Source organism: Grammomys surdaster, unplaced genomic scaffold (genome assembly GCF_004785775.1).
Source record: "Grammomys surdaster isolate TR1022 unplaced genomic scaffold, NIH_TR_1.0 126278, whole genome shotgun sequence".
In the NCBI taxonomy this organism is placed as follows: domain Eukaryota; kingdom Metazoa; phylum Chordata; class Mammalia; order Rodentia; family Muridae; genus Grammomys; species Grammomys surdaster.
The window spans coordinates 4,274,462-4,299,113 of NW_021621078.1; the positions used below are offsets into that span (position 1 = coordinate 4,274,462).

The window sequence follows — 24,652 nt, forward strand, 5'->3', positions numbered from 1 at the left end:
AACCTGTCTCTGCCTCCTGGGTACTGGGGTAACCCCCCCTCCATCAGTTATCATAAGAAATAAGCAGAGATTATAGCCTTGTGTGTTCAGAGTAGGCCAATGGTGGCAGGAAATAAGAATTTTCTTCTAATATTATATCTGGATGGTATAATGGTAATTACTTTTTAACTCCCTACAGTAGAAAATGAAATGCAGGAGAGGAGCAGTTGTGCTCAGCCTCTTTGGTGCTAGGATTGGAGATACTGTACCAGGGATAAAATTCACCAGGACTTTTTTTTTTTTTTTTTGGTTTTTCAAGACAGGGTTCCTCTGTGTAGCCCTGGCTGTCCTGGAACTCACTCTGTAGACCAGGCTGGCCTTGAACTCAGAAATCCACCTGCCTCTGCCTCCCAAGTGCTGGGATTAAAGGCATGCACCACCTCTCCCCGGCTCACCAGGACTTATAACAAGCCCACTCCTTTCTTCTTGGTGTGTAAGGTCCACTGTACTAGTTGACCCAAGCCTAGCATCCTCATTCCTCAGGAAGGACACATGCATGTTAATGATGGATATCTTGTTATTTAAGAAAACATTAATTTGAGTGTGCAAAGGTTCTTCCCTCTACTCATTACAGCTAGACAAAGCTTTTCAATGCCATTCTTGCCTATGTCTCATTTGATTCAATTGTTTATGTAGTTAGACTTCCCAGAAATAGAAGTGCTAGGTCAGAAGATCCACGCACTTTTTAAAAGATCTAGGTATACAGTGCCAAATTATTCTCTAAAAATGTTGTGCTAATTAACACCTTCCATCATTAGAATAAATTTTCTAAGTCCATGAGAAAATAGCTCAGTCTCAATTTCATTTCTTTTATTTAAAGAGAAGAGAACTATTTCTTTTGTTTTCCACATTATGCCTTATCTTAAAATTAGCCTTTATTTACAAACAATAGGATTTACTCATTGTAAGTATACAGTATAATTATTTTTGGCAGCTATGTATACTAGGATATCTCGCCAATGTAACAGGGATCAAAATAAGTAACTAAATAAAAGACATATAGAAGGAAAATAAATTGTCCTCATCGACAGATGAGAACATGATAATGCATATAATAAACCCTAAGGTCTTTTTCATGAGCTACTTTTATATATATATATATATATATATATATATATATATATATATATGCCTTATTTCCTCTGTAAAACTTTCTCTTTATGTCTGTTTCACCTGATTTTAACATAAGTATTCATTCTTAGACTTGTTTTTAACTTGGCATATTTTTTTGTTTTCATTTTATTTTTACCTGTTTTTATGTTTAAAGTGACTCCTTAGACATCATGTAGGTGGGCATTGTTTATGTTAAAAGGATTTAATTGTCTTTGCTTTTTTGTTTGTTTATTTAAAACAGGGTCTTGGTATGTAACCCACACTCTGCCCTTCTGCATTTCCCTCCTGAGTGCTGAGATCACAAGTGTATACTTACATGCCCATTTAGTCTACCCCCTGCCTCTCCCCTTTTCTTTTTTTAATTGCATGTCTCAGGTCAAGAATCTTTAAGATAATTATCTTTAAGATAATTAGTTATACTGAAGTTTTGTTTCCTGTTGTCTTTTGCATTTTTAATTTTCCTTTTCTTCCCATCCTCTTCATTTTTCAAAACCTTGAACTTTTTAATAAGCCATCAAAGTAGAAATGGCTTGTATTAATTTTTAATCATCTCTAGATGTCTGCTATTAATAGTTACTTTGTTCAGAGGCTGGAGAGATGGTTCAGCACTTAGAGTGTGCATACTGCTCTTGCTGTAACTAGGCATTTTATGCCACCACGAAAAACCTCCAGAAGATACAACTTACCTATGTCATTGAACATGAAGAAATTGGTGCCTAACTAAAGCTTCATTCTTACTGACTAGTGTTTGTGACACTGGAAGGCATTTTCCACACTACCAGAGGAGAGAAGTAATCATCACTATCACATACACCCTGCCCCTACAGTGGTGATGTGCTTGCAAGTTATATTGGTGCAGCAATGGCACAGATATTATCGGAGTAACCAACCACTTTAAGGAAAATAGAATTAAAGCACGCTCCATGAGATGAAACCTGTACCTTAAACTGAAAGTGGCTAAGAGCCTTTGTAATGGCGTATTACTGTACCCATAGATCAATGTCAGTGTACCCACCACTCAGCCCTCATCAGAGAAGCAGCTTCTTGCAGACCCCCAACAGGATGAGAGTGTGCAAAGTACCCTTCCAGCACCGTGAATGCTAGTCTTGAGTAATAGGCCTTAGCATCAGGTTATGGAGCGTAACCAATAGTGCTTGGGGCTAGGGGTCTATGGGACGCCTTTGGCTAATGATTCAACAAGATGTAACCCATTTTTTTTGCACTGGAGGTTTTACTTGGTTGGCATAAGACGTCTAGTTGGGGCATTGTTTTCTTATACAGTGACTCTAAATTCCTTCATATATGTATATAGTTTAGGAAGCTTCTGTGGTAGTAGATTTTCATATGGCTTTTAAAAAAGCCTTTAGTGTTATTTCGTCCCATAGTCCTTCCTTTACACTGTCCTCTCATTGCCTTCTGCATTTAATTCCCCTGTTCTGTATCCTCCTTTAATTCTCTATAACCTTTATTCTGTTTCTACTTCCTTGTGAGATTCCCTCTCCACTTCCTAGTCTCTTATTAGGAACCTCGCCTTGTAGTTAGTTATTGGTGTTGCAGCACACACACATAACATCCACATGGAAGGAAAAGCAAAGTTGTCATTTGGGTCTTATGTCTCACTTGGGGATAATTATTTCTAGTTCTGTTGTTTTCCTGAATATTTGATAATTTGACTTTTCTTAATAGTTGAGTAATATTTTGTTATGTAAATGTACTACACTTTTTACATCTGATCCACAAGCACAAGGCACAGAGAGCTAACTGGTACCTGAAAGCCCACCCCTGATGACACCCCTCCTTCAACAAGGCCACACCTCCTAACCCCCCCAAACACATCAACTGGGGACCAAGTATCCAAACATGGGTCTGTGGGGGCCATTCTCATTCAAACCATCATATTCTACTTACTGGCCCCAACAAGCTTGTGGCCATGTCATAATGCAGCTTTCATTGAATACAACTTTAAAAGTCTCACGGTCCTTCACAGTTGCACCACTGTTTGAAAGCACACAGTACACAGTCTTTCCTGACACTGGAGTTTCAGATAGTTGTGATCCGCCATATGTATGTTGGGAATTGAATCTGGGTCCTCTGATAGAACAAGTGCTCCAAACTGCTGAGACATCTCTCCAGCCCAGGTTTACTACTTTCTTTGGGTCTTAGTGTGGGCTTAGTACTTTCTTTCTTTTCCTCACTTAGGAGGTTTGGAGTCAGCCTGGTGTATGCGGAGAGTTTAGGCCTTCTCCAGTGTCCTTTGAGCACATATTCAGTCCTCCAGAGATGTGTAGAGACAAGGCAGAATTTGTTGAATTTCCAGGTTTGTGTTCATCTGTTAGAACAACTGCCTGGGGCTGGCAGGGATGTTAGCCTTCTCTGCCCTTCCGTGGCACTTGATGATGCCTTTGTGCACAGGTCCACTGGGTGTCCTCCACCTCTCTTAAAATTGCCTTAGGGCCTATGGATAGAAAGGTTTGGTTTTTTTTTTTTTTCCTGTCCACCCTGCTCAGGTAGCATGTTAACTTGTGTGAAGGTGGGGAAACTGACTGGAGCAGCTCCACAGAGTAAGCCACTGACTCCCACTGTTCTATCTTACACTCAGTAATTTTTCATAAATACATTTGTCACTTGATGCTGGCCATTTCCTAGAGCCCTGACACGGTTGTTTTCTGTATTGTTGTCATGCTTTATGCTTGTTCTCAGCAGAGGATTTGCTGACCTCTTCAGTTTGCCACAGCTGGAGGTCTTGCCTCTTGTCTTGACAGTGGTTTTTTGTTTTGTTATTTTTAACAGACTAACTAATTAAACCTGAAGTGCATCTATATATTGTAGCTGCTTCAGCATTTCGGTTCACAATGGAAGAATTTGAAGAGTGTGATTAGATGGGGGTGGGCCTGTACTCTTAAATTCTGCTGACAGCTCTCTCCTGTGGAATGCTTTTTAATAGCATGTGCTTGTGTAATGATGAAGAAAACAATTTTTTTTAAGCCAGCAAATTTTTTTTTTGTGGTTGTTGTTTTTTTGTTTTGTTTTTTTGAGACAGGGTTTCTCTGTGTAGCCCTGGCTGCCCTGGAACTCACTCTGTAGACCAGGCTGGCCTCGAACTCTCAAACTCAGAAATCCGCCTGTCTCTGCCTCCCAAGTGCTGGGATTACAGGCGTGCACCATCACTGCCCGGCACAAGCAAATTTTTTAAAGCAAGAATTTCCTTTGAAATTCTACCAAAACTCTAGAAATGATAATGATTTACTCCTCCTTTCAGAACAAACCTTCAGCATAGGAAGAAATGTCACAAGTCCATCCAGCTAACGTGGATATGTGCATGTGAGGAAAATAATGGACAAGAAAGAGCATCTCGTTAAAAAATATTACTCATTATGCATATTTTAAGCTAAAATGCATTTTTTATTGGTTTTGGTTTTGCTAGGAAATTAAATTCTGCAGTTTGTTTCAGAAGCATTTTTAGTCAAGTGTTGGCACATGCCTTTAATCCTAGCCCTTGGGAAGCAGAGGCAGGTGGTTCTCCATTCAGGTAGGCTAGCCTGACCTACATGGTGAGTTTTCCAGACCAGCCAGGATGGCATAGTGATACCCTATCTCAAAAAAAGGGTAGGGGTAGAATAAGGGAAATGGTCTAGCAGTTAAGAGATCCTCTTGTAGGGGCCCAGGTTTGGTTCCTTGTACCTTTATAGCAGCTTACAACGTTAATACCTCAAAGGGACCCGGCACTGTTTTCTGGCCTCTGTGGACACCAGGCATGCATGTGATCTACATACATACATACATACATACATACATACATACATACATACAAGCAGGAAAAAACATTCATAAACACACAGTAAAAATAAGTAAATCTTTTTAAAAAATTTAAAACCAGACCAAGTGTGCTGACACACACCATTAATCCCAGCACTAGGGAGGCAGAGGCTGAGGATTTCTGAGTTCAAAGCCAGCTTGATTGATCTATGTAAGTTTCAGGCTAGCCAGAGCTACATAGTAAAATTTTATCTCAAAAAAATTAATTTTTAGTTATATAGTAGCACATGTACAGAAGCACACATAGGGCTAGACTTGATGGTTTTATAGCAAGTGCAGACTTCTGTAGTTACCATACAAGTGAGAGACATTCCAACACCAAGTGTCCTTGTGTTCTCCCACCACTCCCTCCAGAGTAGAGTAGCCGGCACCCTAACTTTCTGTGGTAACCCCTTCCTTTCTTATGTTCATGTTTCCCAAGTATATATCCCTGAGCATTAGAGTTCAGCTTTGTTCGAGTTTTTAATATTAAGGAAATGAAGCCCTACAGTACAATACCTTTTTTCAAAATTGTTTGTGATTTATGTTGTTGCCTATAGAGGTACTTCATTTTAATTGGTGTAGAGTATTTTTTTTTGTATGAATGTTCAGTGATTTTATTTGTTCTACTGTTTGTGGGTATTTGAATTATTTTAACTTTTAAAGATGGTACAAAGTTTGCTGCTATGGACATTTTTACATATGTGTTTTAGTGTACATGTGCGTTTCTTTTTATTATGTACCAAGGAGTCAGATTGCCTGTCAGCAGGTAGACTCATCTTTAGTAGATAGAGCCATCGACAATGCTTTCCAAATGAGGAGCCTGCACCAGGACTCAGTGAGTAAAGGCACTTGTTTCTAAGCCTGACAACCTGAGTTGAATTTGAATTCCTAAGACCCGCCTGGTGGAAAGAAGGAACTAATTTATACATGCACACAGGCACAGGATATAAATAAATAAGAAAATAGTTTAAGCTCTGTAAATTCCTACACAGCCCATCTATGTAAGTATGAATTAAGCCTAGAGATTGAGTTTTGTCTTTCAGTGTAGATACTTGAAACTTCCAACACTATCTTCAGAATACTATTACATCCACCAGGGTCCAGTCAGGAGAAAGAACAACTACGTATTTGAACAGAGTTTAACATGAACAAGTGCTAATTAGTTATAAAGTTGTCAACTACATAATTAAACAGGCAAGAAGAGAACATTAAGATACCACAGAAGTGCCTGTCTTCCACTTGGGACAATGCAGGGAAGAACTAAGATGTATTAAAATTTACAAACCCATGCAGCGGAAATACTGCCATTTGAGGGAAAGTTGTTAGTGTTGATGTCTAGGGTGGAAGATGCAATGCAGTTAGTTATATGAGTCAAAAACTGTACACTGGTCTTAGCTGCTGCTAAGCCACCACTGCCCAGGGTGAAAGGTGGTGCTGGATGCCATTACAGAAACAAAACAGATAAGAAGCCAATTGGAAGGAACAAGTTTCTTTGTTCTCTAGCCTTGCAGGCTCCCCTAAAACCTCCCTATTGGGAAACCTGATCCAGTGGACAAAGTGTAAGATGCAGAGTTAGCCCTAACATTACAGAGCAGTGTGAAGCTGGGCGGCCTTGATGTCAAGAGATAGTAACTTAGTAACTGGCATAGCCTTCCTGTTTCCCAATCCTAGAGAGCTTTATACAGTAGCCCTGGCTGGCCTGGGACTGCAGTCCTGCTGCCTCAGTCATGGGAAATCAGGTATGAGCCACGATGTTTGCCTGACTTCTTGTTTGAGACACCTTGTGAATCTCAGGCTGTATCAGCTGCCTGTGTAGCTGATGCTGGCTTTGAACTCTTGATGTTCTTGCTTCCACCTCAAGTGATAGGGCTGCAGGTAGACCACAACTACCATCCTGGTAGACAAGTGTTAAGGATCCTCTTGTAAGCCATATGTTCGTTTTATTGTATATACTTATGCCAAAATTATACCATGTAATTTATTGTTTGATAACTATTCTTTGTATGGAGGGGCATGTTTTCCCTGACATTGTTCTTTCTTTATATATTTTTAATGGTTCTAGAGCTTGAGCCCAGGGTCTCATACATCCCAGGAAAATTGTCTATTACTTAGCTATAGCCCTAGTTTTTTCTTACTTTCTATTTTGAGATAAGTTTGTCTGTCTGTTGTCTTGTGTTGAGGACTGAGCCATCATGTGCCTAACCACACTCTTCTGGTGAGAGATATCCCCAGCCCACTTTAAGGGTTTGTTGTTGTTGTTATCTATAAAGTTACACTGTATAAATCTGCCACATTAATAGAACTTTTTTTGTGTAATATTTTCTGTCTTTACAAACCTAATATACTACAAAAATTGCCAAGTCTTTTTCTTTCTTTGTTTGGATTTTTCACTCCAAAGTATTAATACCTAACTTTAGGAAGCCATCCATGGGATTAAAAGCAATTGTGTCTTTGCGTGACACGCTTTTGATTTTAATTGCCTGTTGTGACCCCTTCTCGCCCACAGGTGTTGAAAAGCACACTAGAGAGAGGGATTATTTTCCACTGTGGCTTTGCCAGAAACCCTTCCTTCATTGCAACTGGTTTCCTGCTCATGTAATATTCATAGGTCTGTTTCTAAGAGAGGACAGTGACTAACAGGCCATGAAAATTTCTTAGACTGGCCTGGATCATATTTACCCTCTGACATAAAGAGATTCCTGTTGAAAAATCAGGGTGGCTACTTTCTTGCAGGCAAGACAGACTCTTCACAAAGACATTTGACAGTCACTGCATGTAAAACATATGCATGGAATGAATTTATGATCTTAAAAATAATCGAATAGTCTTCAGACCACAGGAATTAATGTAAAATGGTTCTTAGTTATAGTTTAACTTCTCCGGCATTATTGGTTGGTGACTGAAGAAGTGTTAAACGTCAGGTGCTGTGCAAGCTAGTGGATCAACAGGGAAAGGCTGTTGTTGCCAGGACTAAAGACCTGGGTTTGACACCCAGATCCACACAGTGGAAGGAAAGAACTGACTCCTGCAAGCTGTCCTCCAACTTCCACAACATTGCAGTTTGCCTTGTTTGTTTTATGTTTTTTAAGGTCTTACTAGTAAAAACACTTGAATATAATTATAACAGTCTGACAGGATGAGCTGCCTATTCCTTATCAGTACTCTTAGGTGTTTCACTATAGATCAGAGCAGCCTGGTGCCATTTATTTAAACACAAAGTTACAGGATATTTGAGTTCACCTTGAACTCTTTCATTTAAAAGCAGATGTTTGTTTTTTCTAATCAATAATATCTGGAAGATGTGTGTGTGTGGTAGGGAATGAACATTTTCATTGCCTTGGCTCAGATATCATAAAAGTCCTTTCCTTTGAAGTATAAATGACAATTTTAGTGATCATTGCATGTCTTTTAATAACAGGAAAGAGGTTGTTTTCTTAAGTAAATAACTAACTCAGATTCCAATAGTCTAAGTAAGGAAAACATGAAACCTTTTTTGTTGTTGAGACGGGGCAGGAAGCTAAGAAGGATTTAGTCCTCACATTAACACAGCTCCGTACATTATCACAGAGTGTACAAACTCATCTGTTGAAATTCTGATTAAGAACAACAGTGGGACAAAAGAATGACTTGTTATGCTTCTTGTGTCCTTGAACATGTAACAAGTCCTAAAGTGAAACATGCATATTCTAGATTTGTCAAATTTTGCCTCATAGTTGCCTATTTTCTCAAGTTGACTTAATCCAGCTATATGTAAAAATAACCTAAATAAATTTCAAAATGAATGTGAAGGCAGCAATGTAAATGTTTAGAGTCAAGCGCAGAGTCTGTTGTGAGGTGGAAGCTGTATGGTGCAGTTGACAGACTAATTGTGTAGGAGCAAAACCTCGCCAGTCGCTGATGACAGTGTAGCGTGAGGAGAATCAGAAGGACTTTATTTTGTTAATCCAAGTGGAAGCATTTTCATTATAAATTATTTGACATGAGTGGCTAAAAACTTGTGTCCAAAAGATTAAGAGTGCCAGATAAAAATTATCAAATTCACATAAAAATGAATGAAGAACATAAGTTTCTTGGGGATTCCTGCCAACCAGTTTAGTGATATTTTAAGCAACAGTTTTTAAATGTTTTTACTGGTATAACAATGTTTTAAGTGGCATTTTGGTGCCCAGGAAAGTATTTCCAGGGATAAGCTTCATCTCTGTTCCTTCCAGCTTTTGCTCTGGTCTGTGACTAAAGCAGATGTGTGACAATTTCTAGGTTCCCTGGAGTAAGAATACTTTTATTTTAAAGTAACCACCGCAGATCTAAAAAGCTTCCTGCTTTGTGGTGGTTCTCTTTTGACAATCTCTAAAAAATGGCTTGTGGGTTCTTCTGACATCTTAAAAATAGTTGAACTCATGCCCTAAGTGCAGAAAAGGATTGATAGGATTTGGGCAGGTGCAAAGAGGGGTTCTTTCTTACAACCTTTTAGTTTTTGTCATGGCACTTGAAAGAGATCAAGTATTGGATTTGTGATATAGTTCCATTGATAGAGTTCTTGCCTAGCAAGCACAAGGCCATAGATTCAGTTCCTCAGTACCACAAAAACCAGGTTGATGGCATATACCTGTACTCAGAAGGTAGATGGTCAGAAGTTCTTGGTCTTCCTCCACTACTCAGCAAGTTCAAGGTGTGCAGGAAAGTGTCTCCAGAGATAAGTTTCATCCTGGCTCCTTCCAACTTTTGTTTTTGTCTGTGATTAAGTACTTGTGTGGCAATGTCCAGCTTCTCTGGATTAAGAGTACTTTATTTCAAAGTGATCCTGGGCTAGGAGAGAGGGAGAGAAGGAAGAAATGAATGAATAAATGCATCAAATAGGCCGGGCGGTGGTGGTGCACGCCTTTAATCCCAGCACTTGGGAGGCAGAGGCAGGTGGATTTCTGAGTTCGAGAGTTTGAGGCTAGCCTGGTCTACAGAGTGAGTTCCAGGACAGCCAGGGCTACACAGAGAAACCCTGTCTCAATAAATAAATAAATAAATAAATAAATAAATAAATAAATAAATAAATACGTCAAATATTAATTTAAAACTTAGGAAGTTCTACATGTTAATATAGCAGGAATGCTTTTAGGAGTCAACCAAGTGTGCCATTTATGACCTCTAGTATTTAGCAGGGACAATAACTGGCCACTCTGTGAATTTATAGTTCTAAAAAATTACTCCCTTTTTCCTAAAATAAGAAAAGGTGCCATAAGTATCTGTTATCTCTGTAGCTGTGGAGCCTCATTAACAGGTGCAACTAGAAGAGCCAGGGAGTTGCCACACAGAAAAACTAAGTATAGCAAGTCTTTCGAATAATAGATCAAATAAAGGAGTCCCTACATTGTTCTCCCAGGGTTGTCTGTTCCATAGTTGCCTGTACTTTGCTGTATTGTTTCTGCTGAAGGGAAGCATTTGCTATCACAGGTTAAGAGAACATGCTCAATATGGCATGAATCCTGCACTGCCATTCACGTTAGTCAAAGTTAAATTGTTACCAGCCACAGGCTTGACTGACTTCTTCATGAATAATAGAGTAAAATGCTGCTTTGTGAATTTTACCTTAAAGATGCAGTAGTAGCCTTGAGCCTGTGTAAGTGTTTACAGTGTGAGTTCACCAGAAAGCAGCTTACTTACCACAACAGGATGACCAGTAGTAAAACAAGTCTGGCTAGGAAGAACTATATGAAGCCCTTGCTGTCTATCGCTAAACTAGTATTTACTGAACTGGACTGCTAAAGATACTAAAACTATTAAAGTTCTATTTGTCACCATCGTAATAACAATTGACTTAGGTAAAAATTATCACTGCATTGCTAAAAATCAATGTCTGATGAGCAAAGGAGACCCCTCTTTGCAGTAACTGGAGGCATTACCTCATGCCTGCTAATATGGTGTCTTCCAAAGGCAAGTCTTTGTGAGAAGTGTATAATCTGACTTTTATGGGAAAACACCAGAGAAAAACACATCAAGGGACAATCTACAAAGTGGCTGGCCTGTATTCGTCAAATGTGACAGCAGCACAAAGGCATAAGTAACTGTTTGTTCTAGCCTAAGGAAGCCTGAACAGACTCGAATACAAAGTTTGATCCATTTTCATCTTGTCCTGGATATAGAGGTACTATATTGAAACAGGGGAAGGGGCTTTCAGTTAACTAGTCTGACTGTAACTTATGCTTGGTTTCTTCTATTTGACTTTCAGACTTTATATGGATTTTAAGTGGTGGTATAGATTTTGCTTTTTATCTCCTGTCCAACAATTTCTAATATTAATCCCTGGACTAATTTAGCTATACTTCAAGCTATTGAAAACTCAGGCTAGAGACATAGCTTAGTGAAAGGGATCATGTTTGGCATGCACAGGGCTCAGGGTTCAATCTCTAGGAATGAAAGACAAAAACAGCTTTTGTGTAGTGTACACCAGTCATCCCAGCACTTAGGGAGCTGAGGCAGGAGGATCACTGCCAGGCTGGCCTACATCATGAAATGCTGTTTAGAAAAAGGGAAAATAAAAAGAGATAATGTGGGTTGGAGAGATGGCTCTGTGGTTAAGATTACTGACTGCTCTTCCAGAGGTCCTGAGTTCAATTCCCAGCAACCACATGTTGGCTCACAACCATCTGTAATGGAGTCTAATGCCCTCTTCTGGTGTGTCTGAAGACAGCTACAATGTACCCATAAATAAAATAAATAAATCTTAAAAAGAGAGAGAGAGAGAGAGAGAGAGAGAGAGAGAGAGAGAGAGAGAGAGATAATGCTTGTTTTACTAAATTTTCAGTCATCAAAATCAAGAGCAGAGATCTTGTTTACAAATATGAGTATGCATCCTTGACAGTCTCATGAACACTTAGTAGGGTCACTAAGATGAAAGAGTCAGGTATGAAACTTAGATAGATAACAGGAATGCTTCATTTTCAGGAAGGTAGAATTTGATGGTCATTTGATTTTTACATAAACAGGATAAGAAAGTTGAGTGATTATAGTTAATTGGATGGATAATTAATCACATAACTATACCCAAGATTATGACTGGCTGTGAGTCCCACATATAGTTTCTGGTACTGTATCCACTGCTGAGAGCAACTCTCAGTCCTGTTCTTTAAGATTTAATTAGTAACTTGGATAAAAGACCTGATGGCACATGAGTCTCGGTTTTAAATGACCCATGTCTAAGAAAGGTGATGAGAGCAAGGACTCAAAGTGATTAGCAGGTGCTCACCGGTGTGAGCAGGGCCAGACGGAAGCTGCAGCTCATGGACATCAGCTGCCAAATAGCCAGTTATGACTTAAAGCATTTCCTTTAATCTGTATGGATTGAATCGTCAGAAATTTCACAGGACTGTTTCAAAAATGAGGAAATACAGTGCGTGAACTTGGTGGTGCAGGTGGTTAGAAGACTGAGGTGAAGGGAAGTGCTGAGCTGTCAAGGAGACAGGAACCATGAGGACAAGTCAGGCAACAAGAGTTTGGAAGCAAAGAGCATCACCATTGAGGACCCAGAGGATCCCCAAGCTAACATTGAGACTTCAGGGGAAGGGAGCATCACTGTAGTAACTACAGATGTGCATCTCTGTGAGAGACCAATTTATATAAACTGCATTCAAATATCTCTTCAATGTTGAAAATGGTTCTGAAAATAAAATATGATAGGATTTTTATTGACCATGTTGTCCTATGCTGTTGTTTCCCTGGGTCTTCAAAACAGCTTTATTACTGATATGCCTACCTCAGGTGGATGAAGTGATCCTCTAGAGTATTGGTAGATATGTCTGTGAGCTAGGAAGGGACAGAGAGGATGTATGAGCTCTTTGGGGTAGGGTCTCCCCCAAACTCACCATCCTCCTACCTCAGCCTCATATTAAATGCTAGGATTACAAACCAGTGTCACCAAATTTGGCTTCAGATAAGGTTTTCTTTAAAAACATGAGAGATGAATTGGGTGGTTAGACATTCTCTCTTTTTATGGACTCTTATCATCTTGCACACTGAAGCCTAAACGGAGCATTATTATGTGGACTTGATATTGAGTGGTTTAAGATACAAAATATTTGTCATGATCTCTGAAACATTGGCGACTAAGGTTTAGAATTGATTTCTCTTTTTCCCTTCCTTTCCCCCCAAATATTGCTTCTTTAGGTCAGTAACAGATCCAAGAGATGGAAAGAGAGTAGCACTCAAAAAGATGCCCAACGTCTTCCAGAATCTGGTCTCTTGCAAAAGAGTCTTCCGGGAATTGAAGATGTTGTGTTTTTTTAAACATGATAATGTAAGTGAAATTGGTGTTCGGGGGAAACTATTTTCTAGACCTACTTCACTGACTTATTTAAGAATAACAGCGAGTTTAGGGGTATGGAATTCAGCTATAGTTTATGCCAAGCTCTGAAAAGCAGCAGCATGTCTTGCTGAAGTGGTCACAACAGCTTCTAAGTTATGTTCCTTCCTTGTTTTTTGCTTTCTTTTTATAGATTCTCTTTATGCCACTTAGGAGACTTGCATTTTCACCATTGAGATCAATAGTCTACAGCTTCACAGTGTATTAATCACTTCAGAGTCCAGTATTGTAAAATTTGACTTAGAGGTTTGAAAATTAATTACACTCCACAATTATGATTTACACATGATTAGACCCCAAATTAGAAAATACCACACACGTTAACTTCCAGGCCAGCTTGGAATTGCAGGCTGTACTCTTATTTGTTGTTGGTTTTGTTTTTTGAGATAGAGTTGCTCTATGTAGCCCTAGCTGGCCTGGAACTCAGATTCTGGCCTCAAACTCATAGAGATCCCCCTGCTTCTCCCTCCAAGTGCTCCCTACACCTGGTTTGGATATATTTTTGATTCTAAGAATTTAAGCTACTAAGTTTACACCCCCAACCCCCAGAAAGGAACATATTTGTGGGGAAAATAGGTTAGAAAGAAACCCTAGCCAAGACTAAACAAATTAGACTCTTCCTGTGAATGAACCATGAACAGATTTAAGTGGGTTATAGATTTATAAACTGACAAATTAATATTAAATGAAGCAAAGCAAATGTTGGTATTTAGTTGAGGAATAATTCCAACATTCAGCACAAAAAATAAAGCATAATTTTATATGAGTAATTTAAGTTAAGGAATCATTTGCCCTTGATTTTAAGTGTTTTATCCTTTAATGTTTAGCTTAGTATGTAAGAAAAATTACTTCTCATATAATGATGGGATAGTCCTGAAGGATAAGATAGAGCTGTATCTTTACAGCTAATAAAGATAAGGATGGAGACTCGGGAAAAGAGGCTTATCGTGTACTTTGAAAGACGACATCTCAGCTAACCAGAGTTACATACAGATTCATGGAGAGTTTACATAGAGTTTGTTAGCTTTGAACTGTTTGGTTTTCATGTGAAAATAACTGCCTCACTCTTCACATAGTACTTAACTATTTTAATTGCTGTAATTAAAACTCTATCAAAAGAGATTTCTTGTGAGTCTGTGTACTTGATTACACAGAAACCTTAATAACATCAGCCAAAATCCCATTCTCAGTTTAAGAAAGAAATTTGCGGGCTGGAGAGATGGCTCAGCGGTTAAGAGCACTGACTGCTCTTCCAGATGGTCCTGAGTTCAATTCCCAGCAACAACATGATGGATCACAACCATCTGTAATGGGATCTGAGGCACTCTTCTGGTGTGTATCTGAAGATAGCTACAGTGTACTTATATAAATAAAATATTTTTAAAAAAGAAAGAAATTTGCTTAAGTTTATTTGGTTAAACTAAGACTATCATGTACATTGTGTGGCTGGCTCACTGGAAGCTGCTTGGCTTGACATGTTTTGACTTGCATTATCCTTCATGAAATCCCTCCTCTCTCCCTCTCTTTCCTTCTTTCTTTCAAGATAGGGTCTCACTCTAGAATAGGCTGGCTTCACACTCATGACAGTCTTCCTGCCTCATCCTCTGAGGGCTAGAATTGCAGGCATGAATTACATTTTTAAAATTTTTTTCAAAAAGTGTTGCTGGGCTAGATAAGAGTATAGCTCATGGTTGAACACTTGCTCACATGTGAAAGGCCCTGAATCCAATTCCCAGCAATGGGGAAGTGTTTCCCTTTGTCCCCCCAAGCTGCTTAGCACTGGTGTATATTTGAGTAAGTTTCAAAATACCATTCAATTTGCTGGTTTTAACTTTATAAATCAAGATTCCTAGATTTTGGAAATGTAAGTTAGAATGATGTCTAATGATGGCTAAGTTCCTTATTTCCTAACTTACCCTAGGACCACCCTAGCATCAGAGAACAGACCTGCTGTACAATATCTCTGTCCAGTGAAAGTATCTATGATAAAGAAACATTTATTTCAAAGGAGACTTCAGAAGTTCATTTACTGAAGATCTGACTTAAAAAAAAAAAAAAACCCCAACTGTGGTATCACAAGCTGTTGTTTGTCTTTGCTCACAGCCCATGTCTGTAAAGTCATTAAGTTCTAGAGGATGTCAAGCGCCAAAGTGAGTAGTGCAAGAAAGGAAGCAGACTTCTAAAAGCCACACCAGTTCAAACAGCCAGTTCTGATGGCGCTTGCAAGAGGCAGCTGAGAGCAGAGCTGGGTGTGCCCTGTGTCTCTTAATAGTTTCTAGTGACCTGCCTTTAGTTTGGGGAGGGTGTAAGTTTTCTTGTTTGCAAAATGATCATGATAAAAGTAGAAATAACAGACTTTGAATGTGGTGGAAATTGAAGTTTTTCATAATACAGACAAGTAAACACAAACACTTTTTAGAGCTCCTGAGCTCTGTCAGAAAAGTGCCTGTGATTTCTGTAGGACTAGTTGAAGTGAGGTATGGACATGAAGATGGCAAGATAGATAGCACTGGTTTCTTTATATGTAACCAGCTTCTCCTTTGCTTCAGATCTATCTCCAAAGCATCTCAGGACTAAAGTACTTGGTATATGTAGAATGCCAGTCTTAAAAGGCAACTGGTATTTGATGTAGCTAAGCTACAATTGGTTCTGAGTAAAAACACAGTAGCAGGTCACATGGAGGATCCAAAAACTGAGTATAGGAGAACACACCTTTAGTTTTAGTACTCAGGAGGCAAAGGCAGGTAAACCTCTGCTGAATTCAAGGCCAGCCGGGTCTAATACCTCTAAACAAGCCATTGCTATGTAGTGAGACCCTGTCTCAAACAGACAGACTGGACAGACAGACAGACAGACAAATTTAAAAGACTGTCATTTTTGAAGGGGGTAAAACCAACTGTTTAATACATACTGTTGATGTGTGTCAGAAAGTATGCTAGATACTTATGTACACTAATTCATTTACTTCATAAAAATCTTGCAAAATAGAACTGTTAATTCCACTTTACAAAGAAACCAAAAACCTAAGGGTTACCTAAGTTATTTCAGGGATCAGAGTAAAAAATCTGGCTCCAGACTCCATTTTCCCTAATTCAGTAAACATTTATTGTATATATCCTATGTGCCTAGGCTACATTAGCTTTGGAGTCTGTCTCTACCTTCAGGTAATTTAATGGCTTTCTTAGCCTGATAAGTAGTGTGCTGTGGTGTTGTGGGATACCTGTCTGTGGTCACTCGCTTCAGTGTTTCAATGCAGGACAGTCCATGGTGTCTACACAGACAGTAGTGCTGGACAACCAAAACTTGAAACATAGATCAGATTCATAGATTTCAATTCAGACTTAGAAATTGGAGTCTTTAGGGTTGAGGCCCAGGTATCAGTACATTTTATAGCTTTTCAGATACATGGAGGCAGCCACTTACCATGTTATTAAACCTAACATGTTTAATAGTGAAAACTGAAAACTTGTGGTAGGCTTAACAAACTCAAAGATACTTCACCTTAAGACCTCTCCTTTACACAATACATATAAATTGATTGAATCTAGTCATAGACTCGACTGTGATAAGTAAAATAACACAACCTTTGGAGTAAATTAACAGGAACGTATCTTTTTTTTGACTTTGAGATAAGTGGTCACTACTAAAGCTAAATGTATTATCCTAACTCCCCTTATAAGACAGACAGATACATACATCTAGTAAAAGACTCATGCAAGAATAGGCCTGACATCTTAATTTATAATAGCTGGAAATTGAAACTAAGTACACAATGAAATATTCCTTTCACACAAAGGAGTATCCCACAGCAGTAAAACAGATGAATGGCTAATCCACTTAACAACATGAGTAAATGTCACAGGCATATGTGAATAAAGGAAACTGGACCAGCAAACAAGGTAGCTCAGCCTGCTGTGAAGCCTCACAGCCTGACTTCAGCCCCTGGGACCCACATGATGGGAAAGGATTAATTCCCATAAATTGACCTCTGACCCTACACATGCCATTGACATACATTCACCCTTTTCAGATAAACACCAAATAAATATGTGAAAGTATAAATTTTTTTAATTGTTTTTTTGGGAGGGGGCAGTGTTTGCTTTCTTCTGTTTCCTGGAACTCTCTCTCTCTAGACCAGACTAACCTTGAATTCAGATCCATCTGCCTCTGCCTCCAGAGAGCTGGGATTAAAGGCATGTACCACCATGCCCAATTTGAAATTGTAATTTAAAAAACAATCAAATTTTTAAAAAAAACTTTGTAAAAGCTGTACACAAAAGAGTATATAACTTCTTTATTCAGTTTGTGTAAGATTCAAGAGTAAGCAGGTTGAATTATGATGACAGAAGTGAGGGTTGTTACTGAAAGGAAAAGCACTGTCTGAGATGCTGAAGTGCTTAAGCTCTTGATCTGGGTAACTTTTTCATGGCTGTATATGCCTAAAGTTCACCAAATTATGCTCTTAGAATTTGTGTACTTTATGTTACAAAAGCTGTAGCAATAAAATAGTCTTTCTACCTTAATACCAGCCATTCCTAATCATTCTTTTTAAAATATATAGAGTTTTTATTATTACAAGCATTGGTGTTTTGCCTTCATGTATGTCTGTGTGAGGGTGTTGGATCCCCTCAAACTGGAGTTACAGACAGTTGTGAGCTGCCATGTGGTGCTGGGAATTGAACCTGGGTCCTCTGCAAAGAGCTTCCAGTGCCTTTAGCTGAGCCATCCCTCCAGCCCCTTTCTTAATAATTCTTAATGCATCCTTGACAGAGTGGCCACTCTTGTTTGGTGAGTGAGCAGTGAGTTAGGTTTCTATCACCTCCAGAACCCAAGAAGAGCTCAGCACTCTACCACAGAGATAAGCATTAAATTCCATGTCTCTATACTTAGACTTAAGATTATTCACCATAATTGTTTCGCTGATAAAAAGACAACCAAAACTAAGCCATGGTCACCATGTAAACACTTTGTCATGACTCTTCTAACTGGGAGGTTAAAATCTTAAAAGACAGCTTTTCACCGGGTCTTGAAAGAGTTGAAAAACAAACGCATCTGGCCATGACCATCATTTTTTAAAAGTAGTAAAGTCTTGTGGAGTTTCTTTTGTTTGGAGGTTTTTTGGTTTTGTTTGTTTTGTTTTCTTATACAGGGTCTTATTATGTAGCTCTGGCTGGCCTGGAGTAAGTAACTAGGATGAGCCTGTTTCTTCCTGAGTCTCACCACACCCGACTATTTCTGGCTTTTGGGGGTTTTGGGGTGTGTGGGGGGGGGACGATACTTGGATTCTATCCAAGGCATCTTTCTGTTTGTATCAAAGGGCTGATTTTTATTTGATTTCCCTAAATAATTGTGGGGTCGAGAGAAACTCCCATCTGTTAATGGGAAAGTTGCACATGAAGCTCAGAGTTTGAACTCCCTGGTGTCCCTTCTCACTTGCCGGTTCACATTGATTTGAGATCCTTGGCCCATTCTGCTGGTCTGAGTACTGCTTTTGTCTGCACTTAGGTTAAACAAAACAACAGGCAGTCAATAGCCAGCTGGTGTGGGCCTCTGTCTGAGTTGCTTGTGGCTTTTCTGGTGGGAGCCTCATCAAATATGGAATAAGAAAGCCTCATTCTTCTTAAAATTGAGCTGTCACTTCCCACTAGATAACCTCTAATTAGCACAGATAGATTTGAAGTGTAAAATAGCTTTGTCTGATAGACACTGTCACTCTTTGCATCTGTTTTCCCCCAAGGCAGCATGCATCTTGCTCAGGTTGAGAGCCTAAAAGTATCTAGTAAAGTTCTGATTTCTAATCACCTTCCTCAAGCTTCAGACATTCCTGTTAATTTTTTTGTGTGTGCCACAAGTAGGAAATTTATACAAATTTGCTACACTGGCTGATTTAAGATTTTAAAATACGTAAAAATGGTGTAATTGTTTTCACATGATAAAAATTTTCTTTGAAGAAACTAGAAAATGTCTTCTGCTGATGAAAATTCTCACTATAAACATTTTAACTTAAAAGGAAATGTAGATAATCCTTATAGAAACATCCAAACTATTTCAAGCCCTCAATGTTTAGCTGGCTTTAACTTGGGGGAAGGCTTTTTTATTAAAGAGAGTTATAATTGAAAACCACTTTTTGTTTGTTTTGTTTAACCAGGGTTTCCCTAGCTGTCCTAGAACTCATATAGACCAGGCTGGCCTCAAACTCATAGAGATCTGCCTGCCTCTCTCTGCCTCCCAAATGCTGGGATTAAAGGTATACAACACCCCTGCCTGGCTTGAAAACAGATTTTTAGAGACAGGATCTCACTGTGCAGACCTGGCTGGCCTTGAACTCCTTGCATAAACCATGCTTGTCTCACGCTCACAGAGATCTAGTTGCTTCTGCCTCCCAAATTTTGGGATTAAAGGTGTGTGCCACTTACCTAGCAACAAATCTTGATTTAAAATTTTAAAATGTAATTGAAGAGATGGCCCTGCTGCTCTTCTAGAGGACCCAGATTCAATTCCTAACAGCCACATGGCAGCTCACAGCTGTCTATATAACTCCATTTTCAGTCTGACACCCTCACACAGACAAGTATGTAAGCAAAACACTAATGCATATCAAATAAAAGCAAATCATTAAAAACATTAAAAAAGTAAAACTTTAAAGTGAAGAACACATGGTTGAAAAAGGAGCGCCTTTGAAGTAAAGATTTCTTGCACAAGTAAATTGTAAAAAGAATGAAGGGGGATGGAAGAGAAATCTTGTATTAAAATTTAAAGTGATAGAGACATTAGTCAATCATAATTTAAAAGTCATTGTTTGAGGTTTTTTTGTTTTTTGATTTTGTGTGTGTGTGTGTGTGTGTGTGTGTGTGTGTGTGTGTGTGTGTGTGAGAGAGAGAGAGAGAGAGAGAGAGAGAGAGAGAGAGAGAGAGAGCCCTCAAGGGGGCAGGGGTCTTATAGCTAGACACAGTGGCAAAAACCTTTAATACTGGAGGCAAAGGGGTGGATCTCTTTTGAGTTCAAGGCCACCCTGAGCCACATTGAGTACTAAGCCAGGCAGTGCTACATAGAGAAACCTCAAAAACCAAAAACAATCACACAGTGTCTCACACCATAGTCCAAGCTGACCTGATACTTGATTTGTAATTCAGTCCCTACACCACATGGCAGTCCTCTTTTAGGCTCTCAAGAACTGGAAATAAAAACATGAGCTTTCACACCCAGATGTGGTGTGAATCTTTTTTTAGCACCTGCTTTAGACAATATACTTTTTATTTAAGTAAGAAAATTGAGTGGGGGCTGGACAGGTGGCTCAGTAGTTAAGACTGATGACTGCTCTTCCTGTGGTTCTGAGTTCAATTCCCAGCAACCACATGGTGGCTCACAACCATCTGTAATGGAATCTGATGCCATCTTTTTGGCATGCAGGTGTACATGCAGAAAGAGCACTCATATATAAAACAAATAAGTTTTAAAAAAAAGAAGGAAAGGAAGGAGAGAGAAGGAAGGAAGGAAGCAAGCAAGCAAGCTAGCTGTCTGGGTAGTGAGTGGTTGCAGAAGCCTTAGTCCCAGCACTCAGGAGTCAGAGGCAGTAGTCAGATCTCTGAGTTCAAGGACAGCCAGGGCTACATAGAGAGACCCTGTCTTGAAAAACAAAGCAAAAAAAGAAAGGAAAAGAAAAGAGGAAAAAGAAAGTTAAGGGCTGGAAAGATGACTCAGCCATTAAAGACTAGACTCACAACCAAAAACATAAGACAGTTGAAAGATTGAGTACTAGATATTTGATAGTGCTAAAAAGAGAGTATGGGCTTCTCAAGACGGCTCGGTGGGTGAAGGGCTCTTTGTGCCAAATGTGATCATTCCCTGTGAGTCACATGATAGAAGGATTGAACCGACTTCTGAAAGTTGTCCTCTGACTTCTCCATGCACACTGTGCCCCTTGTTGATATACACAAAACATACATTTTTAAATGTTTAAAAAAATAAGTAGTAAAAATAAATATTTAAAATTTTTCACAAGAGTGGAACATATACATTAGAGCTTAGATTTCATCCCCATCAAAAATCAAACAAACAAAATTTTACATCATGCAATTAATTTATTTTTTGCAATTTTTATTTAAAAAGCAATAGTAACGTATAGCTGATGCTTTACCTGCAGAGGTTTAGGGCCTCCAGATGAGATGAGAACGTGCTTGGTAACGGGCTGGGTACCAACCGTATGGATATCCTTCTTTTGCCTTGCTTTATCATTTTCAAACCCTCTACAAGAGAACATATTTCTTAAAAAAAACTATGGTTAACCTGGTGTGGTGGCATGTACCTTTAGTGCTAGCACTTAGGGAAATAGAGGCAGGCAGATCTCTGCATAACAAATGCCAGGCTACCTAGGGCTACACACTGAGGCCGTGTGTGTGTGTGTGTGTGTGTGTGTGTGTGTGTGTGTGTGTGTGTGTATGGGAGAGCAGTAGAAAGCTTGTACTTGTGACACACTGTTTCTTGCTCATCTCTTCTTAGTCCTTTGAGCCCAATAGTTCTCCTTAGCAAATTAGATGTGATGTTATAACCAGGACTTATGGCATAACTAAACAGCAGTGAGAGCAAGACTGTATTATTTTCTACTGCTTTATAAGGTGCTGGAATTTCAGATGCTGAATGGCTGTTTCCCTACCCCAGTAACTTCTTTTCTTGTACTTGAATAAAATCCATCGTACCTTACATAACGTAAGATCATGTGTGCTACATTTTCTGCATTCCTTTTGGACTTCATACCACTCTGCTTTCCTCTGACCTACTGTGCTCCATAACTGAGCACTTCTGTTTCTACAGGCTGTCCCTCATACTGTCACATCACCTGCTCGGCGACTGACCAACCCTTAACCAGCCTTCAAGTGTTAGAGTAGCATTACTTGTAGGAAGTGTTTTCCCTCCAGCCTCCTTGGATTTTCCTGCATAGCATTAGAGGGTGTGATTCTGTACTATGCAAGTGCTTGTTTCATACATCCCTCTCCTCTAGTCATGAAAGCAGGGGACCGCTTTGTTCGTATGTATAACCCTGGTTGTACCGTGGTGTCTGGCAGGTGGAATGTGTGTAGTAAATGTTTGCTGACAGAGGAGCAGAGGAATGAAAAATGGAGATGTTGCTGTAAAAGCAGCTGTGACATTCCTTCCCCACTCTCCTGAGCAGCACTTGGTTGTGTGTGATACAATCCATTTCAGCTTAGCTAGAACCTCTCTTAGATAGAAAGTGTATGAAGACATCGCAAGGATTTTGCTTTTTTACTAATAAGCAGTTCATTTCAGTGGCCAGTTCTTACTAAGCCTTAAGCCATTAGTTAAGAGCATTTACTTGCATTTGTGTCAAACTTTGTTTTCTTTTTAATTCTCTGAATTTGACTTTGTGTTTTTGTTTTTGTTTTTCCATTCCTCAGGTACTCTCTGCCCTTGACATACTCCAACCTCCACACATTGACTATTTTGAAGAAATGTATCCTAACCAGGGAATGTGAAAGAAGGGAACGTTTAAGATTATTGTTGTTTAGCCTGTTCTTTACTACCTTCCGGGGGCTCATGTCATGAAATACATTGTCTCATCCTTGCAGACGTGGTCAGGTGCCTGAAAGCCAGGTAACTTTGAAATCCCAAGTATGTGCTGGAGCTCACGGTTATCAGATGTTGTGTGGTGATACAGATGGACATCTGGGCAGATGTGTATTTAGTCTCCATGTAGCTTTGTGAGCTACATGATCACTATTCCATTTGCAGATAACCAAAGCAGAGCCATGTTGTACAGGATCCCCAGCAAAACATCTGTCAACAGGATAATCTTGTCCATGCTTTTAATACTTAGGATGGGGTGAAGTTAAATGTGTTCCTTGAGAAAAAGTGGTGGTGGTGGTGGTGGTGGTGGTGGTGGTGGTGGTGGTGGTGGTGGTGGCGGTGGCGGCTACTACTTACTTAGATGGTAACACAGTTCTTTTCAGATAGTTATTTAATTCTTATAATAAATTGCTGTATGAGGTAGTGTGTTTATTCTCATTTTACAGATGAGAAAATTGAGGCACAAAAGGTAAGAAACTTGACTGAGATCATAGAGCTAGAAAGAGTTGGGATTGATGTTTAAACTAGGTTGACTGAAGTATCGTGTTCTCAACTGCTGGCTATATGACTCTCCCCCTCTCACTAACATTATCTACAGATTGTATACAGAGTAATAATGAACAGTAAAATAATACCTGTAGCAGCTTCTGAGACTGCACGAAGAAAAGTGAGATACAGAGAAGGCCACCTGACAGCCATAGTCAGGGCATCACAGTCTCCGTTTAGAAGTTATCCCAGTGAAGTTTCACCATAAAGATGGAGAATGAGAATCCCGCCACTGACTGGGTGACACTCTGACTGGTTTATTAAAAGTGAGGGGTTGGGCTGGTGAGATGGCTCAGTGGTTAAGAGCACTGACTGCTCTTCCAGAGGTCATGAGTTCAAATCCCAGCAACCATATGGTGGCTCACAACCATCCACAGTGAGATCTGATGCCCTCTTCTGGTGTGTCTGAAGACAGCTACAGTGTATGTACATGTAATAAATAAATAAAAACCTTTAAAAAAATGAAAAAAAAAAGTGAGGGGTTTTATGGATACTTGAGATCTGTTACTCAAAAAGAAAACCAATTGTCTGTTACTCTTCTAATTAGGCATTAGAAAGAAAAAAGAAAGAGAGAGAGAGAGAGAGAGAGAGAGAGAGAGAGAGAGAGAGAGAGAGAGAGAAAGGTCTCCCTCTTTAACACTAGTTACAAAAGCAGGTAATTCTATCATAGACAGTTGTCTTTGTTAATTTCCTTAGAAATGGGAACAGTGACATGTTCCCCAAGGAGGAGAGAGCAGTTAAGCTGGCTTGGGAATTCGGACACCTTATAAGGTTATAGTACTGGCAGTGGTCCACACAGCTAGGAAGTTTCAGTATGATAAACCAAACTCTATAAGTACTATAATCCTTGGTGAGATTTTTAATCCATCGATCATTTATGAAATTGATGCTTTCATGCAGTGTGACTTGGTTCACTTGAGGTGCCTCAGCGGTGCACACTCTAAAGAAAGGACTGTGTTGTCTAGCTCCTAGTTGATAAGATAGTCTTTGCCTACCTGATACTTTGGGCCAAACCAGATCATACCTCATGCCTTCTTTTTCAAAAGCATAAAATTGGCCCTGTGTAGTAACACACATGCATAATCTCAGCACTCGGGGGGCTGGGACAGGATCTTGAGTTAAAAGTCAACCTGGACCATTGCCAGCATAAGAACATATCTTGGATACATGGAATAAGGGAAGGAAGGAAGGAAGGAAGGAAGGAAGGAAGGAAGGAAGGAAGGA

At 39.4% G+C, this 24,652-nt stretch overlaps 1 protein-coding gene across 1 annotated transcript in view; it reads left to right on the top strand.

Moving 5' to 3' along the window:
* The window catches only part of Nlk (nemo like kinase), a 131,607-nt gene that overhangs the window by 55,968 nt on the left and 50,987 nt on the right, over window positions 1–24,652 (top strand). Inside the window, exons 2-3 of the mRNA XM_028759195.1 lie at window positions 13,105–13,234; window positions 22,714–22,769. Coding sequence (XP_028615028.1) covers window positions 13,105–13,234; window positions 22,714–22,769 — 186 coding nt within the window. The remainder of the gene's footprint in view (window positions 1–13,104; window positions 13,235–22,713; window positions 22,770–24,652) is intronic.